At 42.7% G+C, this 9125-nt stretch overlaps 1 protein-coding gene across 1 annotated transcript in view; it reads right to left on the bottom strand.

The window, feature by feature from the left end:
- The window catches only part of decr1 (2,4-dienoyl CoA reductase 1, mitochondrial), an 18714-nt gene that overhangs the window by 9058 nt on the left and 531 nt on the right, over nucleotides 1–9125 (bottom strand). Inside the window, exons 2-4 of the mRNA XM_037676489.1 lie at nucleotides 6877–7076; nucleotides 6734–6791; nucleotides 6569–6655 (exon numbers count right to left, since the gene is read on the bottom strand). Of these exons, the coding sequence (XP_037532417.1) occupies nucleotides 6569–6655; nucleotides 6734–6791; nucleotides 6877–7076 (345 nt within the window). The remainder of the gene's footprint in view (nucleotides 1–6568; nucleotides 6656–6733; nucleotides 6792–6876; nucleotides 7077–9125) is intronic.

Genomic DNA, 9125 nt, shown 5'->3' with positions numbered 1-9125 from the left:
TTTTTAACAAAAAAACGAAGTCCAGATGACATGATTCAACCTTTTTTGTAGTTCAGGATCTCGTGCTTATTTGACACAGGAACAGAGTTAATGAGAAGTTGTGATGGGAGGTCAGATGATTGGGGCTTCCTGAGAGAGATTTGATGGTTTTCTAGAATCTTTTAGGGTCATTTAGATTTTTGGAGGTCTGAGATCAGAAATAGTTGCGTTTTGCTGCTTTGATGGAAGTTGTGCATTTATTCCTCATCTGTCGAAAACTCAACCAGTGTCTGAGTCAGATTTTCTCGCTGTGGCCCAAAGATGATCTCTCCTGTGCAGGAGGTCAGCTAGCTCTGGAGTAAACCAGGGACTGTCTCGTCCCTTTATCCTGAACTGACGAAAAGGAGCATGTTTGTTCACAAAATAAATGAAACTATTATGAAAATAGTTCCAAGCGGAGTTCACGTCATCAGTTAACAGAATACGATGCCAGTCAAAGTGAGACAGATCCCAGAGGAATGACTGTTCACAGAAACGTTTCAGATCCCTTTTTTGAATTAATCTGGGCTTAGAAAGTGGAAGTTTAATATCTCTGAGAGTCGCTGTCACACAATGATCACTCAAAATGTTAGCGAATACACTTGTACCAGGGAATTTGTGAGGCATATTTGTTAGAAACAGGTCTAAGATGGAGGATTTTTCAGGACGGTTTTTGTTTGGTCTAGTGGGAGAGTTGATCAGTTGGGTCAGATTGAGAGACGGGCAACATTCCTTGACTTTATCATAGAGGGGGATCGACTTATCCCAGTCAATGTTGAAATATCCTGCCAAAAAAATCTCTTTGAATTTAAAATTACCAAGGAATTCCATCAGGGAGGACAGAGCCTCAGGTGTTGCTGAGGGGGGACGATAACAACCCACTACAAATAAGATCTGGCCTCCATTCAAAGTGATGTTTTGGGGGCGGCTGTGGCTGAGTGGTTAGAGCAGTCGCCCTCCAATGCGAGAGTTGGGGGGTTGAATCCACCAACAGTCACATGTAAAAGTGTCCCTGGGCAAGACACTGAACCCCTCATAGCCTCTGATATGTGTCCCATCGGTGTCTGAATGTGATCTAAAGCACTGATTAGTCTCAGAATGATTTGTTCAATTAGCTTTGTAGCGATCTAGTAGAGTGCTGTATGAATGGGTAAATGAGGACACAGATTGTTGTAAAGCGCTTTGAGTATTTTGAAATAAGATAGAAAGGCGCTATATAAGAACAATCCATTTACCATTTACCATTTAGCTAAGGCATCAATTTGGTTTGGAATTGTTTTAGAAGACACAAGACTAGCAACTAGAGAATCTCTGATGTAAATAGCGACACCCCCCCCCCTTTTTTTTGACAATCACAGCGGTAGATGTTAAATCCATTGATTACCAGGTCATTATTCAGTACAGATTTGTTGAGCCAGGTTTCAGAGATGAAGATTACATATGAATGTTTCTGTTTAATGCCCTGAGATGATTTCTGTTGTGACTTGGCACTATATAAATAAACTGAATTTAAGTGAAATATGTAAAATGTTTTTAAAAATCATTTCCATGCTCCGTCACAGACCCATCCTGGTCTGCCCGTCTGCCAGGGGTCGGGGTCCGGCCTAAATGAGCTTGCTGTTTGGCAGCTTGTATGATCTTCCACGGTGACCAGTGGAGCTCAGAGCCCGCAGAGCACGCAAGGCCTGGGATCCGGGTAGGCAGCACAAAGGATTTTGCGCGGTGCCCGGTGGAGCTTGGAGCCAGGGAGATAATACTACTACTACTGCTGCTGCTGCTGCTGCTGCTGCTACTGCTACTGCTACTACTACTACTACTACTACTACTAATAATAATAATAATAATAACAATAATAATCTTTTTATTTAAAAAGCGCCTTTCAGGACACCCAAGGACACTTTACAGTGAGAAACATATCAGAAAGATTGTGTAAAAACAAAGAACAAGCACAGTGCAAAGATCAACAGGAATAAATTGAAATATAAAATACATAAAAAAAATAAAATACATGCATCAAAGTTAAGGATAAGTGAGTCTAAAAAGATGTGTTTTCAGAGCAGTCTTGAACAGAGAAAGAGAGGTGGTGTTTCGTAAGTCAGGGGGTAGAGAGTTCCAGAGATGAGGGGCAGAGCAGGTGAAGGCCCTGCTTCCCATGGTGGAGAGGCGGGCAGAGGGTACATGGAGGTGTAGTGAAGAGGAGGATCTGAGAGAGCGAGAGGGGATGGAGATGTGTAGGAGGTCAGATAGGTATGGAGGGGCAAGGTTGTGGATAGCCTTGAAAGTGAGAAGAAGGATTTTGAAGACGATGCATGATTTAACCGGGAGCCAGTGGAGCTGCTGCAGGACAGGAGTGATGTGGTTATAGGAGGAGGTTTGAGTTATTATGACATGGACAGCTGAGTTCTGGACCATTTGTAGCTTCTGAAGAGATTTGTTGGGGAGGCCATAAAGAAGGGAGTTGCAGTAGTCAATCCGAGAAGTCACAAGACTGTGCACAAGGATGGCTGTGGAGCGGGGTGTGAGAGAAGGACGGAGACAGTTAATATTTCGGAGATGGAAATAGGCAGACCGAGTAACATTGTTGATGTGTGAAGTGAAGGAGAGAGTGGTGTCGAGGATGACACCAAGACTCTTGACCTGAGGCGAGGGGGATAGCAGAGAGTTGTTAAGGGGGATGAGAAGATGTTCTGATTTTGAAATAGAGTTTTTGGTACCGACAAGAATGATTTCTGTTTTGTCACTGTTTAGTTGTCGGAAATTGTTAGAAAACCAATGATTTAGCTCATTGAGACAGGTGGTGATGATGGAGGGTGGATGGGTGGAGTTTGGTTTTGTTGACAAGTACAGCTGTGTGTCATCAGCATAGCAGTGGAAATGGACACCAAATTTGTGGAAAATGTGACCTAAAGGAAGGAGGTAAATGATGAAAAGGAGGGTTCCGACGACAGAGCCTTGGGGGACACCCGTGGAGACAGGGGAAGACTGGGAACGAAAGGATTTAGGCTGAATGAATTAAGTGCGATCAAAAAGATATGATTTGAACCAATCTAACAGAGTACCTGAGATGCCAATGGAGGTTAGTCTGTTGAGGAGGATATAATGACAGATTGTGTTGAAGCCAGAACTTAGATCCAGTAAAATGAGGATAGACAGAAGAGCAGAGTCAGCAGCAAGAAGAAGATCATTAGTTATTTTTATTAGAGCTGTTTCGGTGCTATGGTGGGGGCGAAAACCAGATTGAAACTCTTCATAAATGTTATTGTTGGATAGGTGAGAGTGAAGTTGACTAGCAACGACTTTTTCAAGAACCTTGGAAATAAAGGGCAGATTAGAGATCGGACGAAGATTACTGAAGTTGGTAAAATCAAGACCTGGTTTCTTGATGATGGGGGTGATGGCAGCAGATTTTAAAGCTGTGGGAACAATGCCAGATGTTAGGGAGGAGTGGATGATGTTAGTGATGATAGGGAGCAGAGACAGGAGACAGGATTTAACATGAACTGTGGGAAATGGATCAAGCTGACAGGATGAGGACTTAGACTTGCTGATAATGTCAACAATCAATCAATCTTTATTTATACAGGTAAATCCCATTGAGCCTCGAGGACTCATTTACAAGAGAGACCTGATTTCAACAAAGAAAGATGACAACAATGGACAACAGCAACAACAATAAACAGTTATAAGAAAAGCATACTACAGTTTGGGTTTTTTTTTTGTTTTGTTTTTTTAACAAATAGGATGGCTAAAAGGAAAAGGTAACAAAACAAAAAACAGCTAGATTCCAAGACAAATGTAGAAAACTAAAAACAGGAACATGTCAACAATGTCATCAGCAAAGGGGAGGGAAAAGACAGAGAAGGGGAGGGAGGGGGGAGTTCAACATAGATGCTCATATAGTTAGGGCTGAGTACCAAACCGAGGTTCTTAAATGGCACCGACCGAACTGCACCGGTCGGTGTATGGATTAAAACGTCACTCTTTATTCGGTGTCAAGTTTTGGTATTGGCTGTAACGTGTCACGTGGTTTCAGCACGTAGGCAGGTAAAACACCAGACATATGACAAACAGACTATGTGTTTACACCCAGAGCTGTATAGAGCTGCCGTACAGCTTGTATGTCTATGGGGCTGGTTACACCCACAGACGGGGTTCACGTGTGCAGCGCGTATGTTGTCGAACGGCTTCAACATCACATGCAACTTTCTGCTTACGAGCAGAAAGTTGCTCCGTGTTTTTCTGCAAGAGAGATGGACAGCAGCCTCCCCTCCTCCTCTCAGCATTAAAGTCAGCCTGTGAGTGTTAAACGGCCTGATTCATCACCTCCACGGCCCGACTCCTCTTCAAAGAACTCCGAGGATGGAGCTGTGTCTGTGTTTCAGCTGGTAAGTTTACATTTGTTAACATTACTGCAGCTTAACATGTACATCGCGGTGAATTAAACTAGAATCTATGTAACGCTAACTTTAAGATATAAGTGTGTAAATTTATTTTATCTATGTAGCTAGCTAAACTCAGAAGCTAACTAAAGATTGACAGTAACAGATGAAGCTTAGCTTGTAAAACTGTGCTCATCCATCGGATCAGTTGCTTTAAAAGTTTGTCTAATGTTCACCGTTTGTTTATGTTCTCCTCACAGGAGCCTCTGACCCAGATGTGAGGACAGAGGCAGACAAAAGAACAGTGAGGTGGGGGCCACAGGACAGTCACAAACTTTGTTGTTAAAGTTTGCTGCTTTTTCTACGTGGAGGCTGCATGGTGGAGGTAAGTAAACTGTAAAGGATGTTGTTGACCAGTTAAATATTTACCTCTCAGCCTAGATAATGGTTTTTGATCAATAATAACACAACCATGTTATTGTTGATGTTTTGTGTTCTCATGTCAATTAGGGAGATGATCAGAGCCCTAAACTCCAGAGAACCACAGAGAAGATTCAGGAAGAGAGACAGAGGTACAGAAGTCTGCATCAACCCTAACCTCAGTGAATCCAGTGACCTGCTGGTGGGATGTGTGGGACAATATGTCAGTGCTATCAAACTGACAACCAGGTATCTTGTGTGCAACAATCATCATCCACACCCTCAGAGTGAACATTTTCTACAGCTGGAGACACCATCAGCCAAGAGTGGGCTTGTTTGTGTCCAGAGAAAGCAGACATGTTGATGTTTCTGAATAAAAACTGTTAAGTGAAAAGGTCTTCAGTGTGTAGCAGTGAGCAATAGACACTGATGTGTCACTGGTTTGTAACTGGTCTTTTGAACTGGAAATTAATTGTTTATTTTTATGTAAGAAAACTGCTTGGAATGGAAAAATACCAAAGTTAAAAAATTAAACTCTTGATTTGTATTGCAATGTGTAACGTAATTTTATTCTTGTTGGAATTAATATTAATAACAAATATGGTACCGAAAAAATAACTGTCCAGGAACCGACACCGAAGTGAAGGTACCGACACCGATTTTTTAGAAAGGTACCCAGCCCTACATATAGACATACATACATAGATGACGCCTTGCACAGCCTGAGGGGGCTCCAAGGCTCTGGTGGAGAGGACTGGAGGGAGTCGGGGACTGACGGAGCTCCATCTAGCTCACTCTGAATTTTGTCATTGGCCACCAAGCACAAAAAACGCCTGCACTTCAGCTCTAGACCACGGTGTTGTCATTATTGTTTTAAAATCTTTAAAATAGGTCCAATCCCTCCTCGAGTTTAAGTTATTGCAAATGACAGATCTTGCTGATGTGAAAAGTTTCTCAACAGCCAGTGACTCCACCCCCTGACTAATCAGTGACCGACAGTGTTCTGACGTCACGTTTTGGTGCTGTCTCGGCTAGAGCAGAAGGGACTAAAAAAGGGGCCGGTTCTATGAAAAATTACTTGTGGAAAAAGGCTTGGAACCGTACCCAGCCGAATCATGCTGAATTGGAGCTATGGAAAAGGGGCTTAAGTGACAGGAGTTTCTGTGTTAAAATTGGAAATAGTGTATCCGAGTCAGTGTCTCTCTGTGGGGTCCCACAGGGCTTGATTCTTGGACCTCTTTTGTTTTCATTCTATCTGCTTGCTCTCTTTGCCTTTCATTTCATTGTTATGCTAATGACTGCCAGATTTATCTGCTCTTAAAACCCAACAGCTCCTGATCATTTGCCCTATGTTAAAATAGCTATGTTTACATGGACATAAGTAATCAGATCAAACGACTGTTTGGAATAAAAACGATTCATGTAAACATAGCTACTGACGTTTAACACAGTGTGATCTGATTTACTTGCTGTTTTAAATGTGCTTTATAAATAAATTTGACTTGACTTACACAGCACAAACATATAGTTCATGGGCAGAGATAAGATAGTGTTTTGGAAAACAGTTTCGGCTTGTTTTGGCCTTCTTGTTCTCAGGGCAGAGGGGAAGAATGTTCTCAGCCATAATAATAAAAATATCCGTAACCTTTGACCAAAGATTCCCTGACAGAGGTTACTTGTCAAAACATGTTGAGCATAATTAACGACCATCATCAAAACATCCAGCAGAGTTTAACGGGCTCTGTACTCACATCAGGAAGTCCCGTCAGAGACACCATGTGGTCCACACAGCGAGACACAGCCTGAGGATCTCGGACATCACACTGGATCGCTTGGACCTGAAGACACAGACACAAAGTTCTGTTAGATCTCAATGGGTCAGACTGACAGTGCTAAGTCCCGTTGTGAATGGTCACCTTGTTTCCAGTCTGGCTGGTGATCTCCTCCGCTGTTTGCTGCAGAACATCCAACTTTCTGTTGGACAAGCAGAAACAAACAGGAAGTTATAAATAAGCAGAAAGGGGTTTAGGTTTGTCCATGCCATGATGTGACCTCAGACCTGCTGGCGATGATGCAATGGGCTCCCAGTTGAGACAGAACAGTGGTCATGGCCCGGCCCAGCCCGGTTCCGCCTCCTGTGATGAAGGCCACTTTGTTGCTGAAGCTTCCTGCGGGGAGCATGACACCTTCGACTGGAGGGAAGAACCTCGAATGAGGAGCAGAACTGAACCACAGACCTGCAGAGCTGTGGACCCATGACTGAGACACAACAGACACAAGGTGTTGGTACAAGAACCAACTGAGTCAGTCCAACATAACCCAAGCCAGCCAAATGGGTTGAACATCTTCTTACAACAAACATTCAGTGTGACCCAGTCAAAGTTCTTGTTCTATCAGTCTCCTTTGGTTCTGAGAGTTTGAAGAGTTTGAAGCTTCAGAGTTACTCAGTGATAAAGACCAATAATTGGGCGTCTCTGTCATTGTTGCAAACAGTTCCTGTTTTAATCCTGATGCATGCTCAATAATCCAGGTAAAAAAAAAAAAATCTAAAAAAAAAGTTAAATATGGTCCTCTGGACATTCAAAAAACAAAGCAAAGCAAAACAACAATAAAGAAAAAAGTAGAAACGTTTCGCCTTTCATCCGAAAGACTTCTTCAGTCAGCTCAGTCTCTTAAATAGCAACTTCTCAGAGTGGATCAACCAGTTTGCTGCTGACAACCAAAACCAGCTGCTCACATGCTCAAGAAGGACCATCAGCCTAACAATGGATCATTAGCACCTGATGGCTGTTTACTGTTCACAGAGGGTTGAGTGATACTAGCAATCACAGCATTGTAAGAGGGGGACAGTTGAACCTGGAGGCTCCACCCCTGTTTAATGATGGACGGTTTCTTTTCACAAAGATGGCCTCCTTTACTCCTCTCTCATATATACAAGAAATTGTCTAGAATCAATGACTCCATAATGCTACCTGTTGCAAAATGGGAGTCAGATTTATCAATCAATTTTGACCAAAACACCTGGTCTCAAATATGTTTAAGAACATTTAAAATGACTAGAATCTCCAACTTACAATTAATACAGTATGAATCTAAAAAAGTTAAATCTGGTCCTCTGGACATTCAAAAAAACAAAACAAAGCAAATCAACAAAAAATGTAGAAACGTTTCGTCTCTCATCCGAGAGACTTCCTCAGTCTGAGGTGCTGTATTCAGCTCAGTCTCTTAAATAGCACCTTCTCAGAGTGGATCAACCAGTTTGCTGCTGACAACCAAAACCAGCTGATCACATGCTCAAGAAGGACCATCAGCCTAACAATGGATCATTAGCACACTGATGGCTGTTTACTGTTCACAGAGGGCTGAGTGATACTAGCAATCACAGCATTGTAAGAGGAGGACAGTTGAACCTGGAGGCCTCCACCCCTGTTTAATGATGGACGGTTTCTTTTCACAAAGATGGCCTCCTTTACTCCTCTCTCAAACCATCGTTCCTCTCTGTCCAGGATGTGAACATCTTCATCCCTGAAAGAGTGACCTCTGGCCTGGAGATGAGTGTAGACCGCAGAGTCCTGGCCTGATGATGTTGATCTTCTGTGCTGGGCCATCCTTTTGGCCAGTGGCTGTTTTGTTTCCCCGATGTAAGACTGATCACAGCCCTCCTGACACTGAACAGCATACACAACATTGCTCTGTTTGTGTGTTTTTTTGAATGTCCAGAGGACCAGATTTAACTTTTTTAGATTTTTCTACCTGGATTATTGAGCATGCATCAGGAAATACAATATAAAGTTCTTTATAGAGTACATTATACAGGTCAGCGAATGTTTAGGATGGGATTTACATCATCTAACAACTGCTCACAGTGCACAGGCAATATTCCTGATGATTATATCCATGCACTCTGGTTCTGCCCACCCGTTCAGAGGTTCTGGGTCCAGGTTTGTGAAGACTTGTCTAAATGTCTGAAATGTAATATTCCACTCTCTCCATCTGTTTGCTTATTGGCTATCTTGGAAGATGTTACCCTGGAAAAAAATACATGTCGCATGATTTTCACAGCCTTATGCATCGCAAAGAAAACCATACTCCTGAATTGGAAAAATAAAAATAATCTTAGCATTAATCAGTATAAAAATCTTCTGTTAGATCATATTAGTCTTGAAACAGCATCTGCCGACACATTGGACCAATCTCTGTGGGCTCCTTTGATCGGCTCTGTTACATAGTGAGGGTGGGTAGTCTGGGATCTGACCTTGTGGGGCCTTGGGGTTGATGTGGAGGCGGGTGTATGGGTTTGGGGCCCCT

The sequence above is a fragment of the Nematolebias whitei genome, chromosome 5 (genome assembly GCF_014905685.2).
Source record: "Nematolebias whitei isolate Nwh7 chromosome 5, NemWhi1, whole genome shotgun sequence".
In the NCBI taxonomy this organism is placed as follows: domain Eukaryota; kingdom Metazoa; phylum Chordata; class Actinopteri; order Cyprinodontiformes; family Rivulidae; genus Nematolebias; species Nematolebias whitei.
The sequence above is the reverse complement of the archived record's forward strand: the minus strand, read 5'-3'. Positions and strand labels throughout refer to the sequence as shown.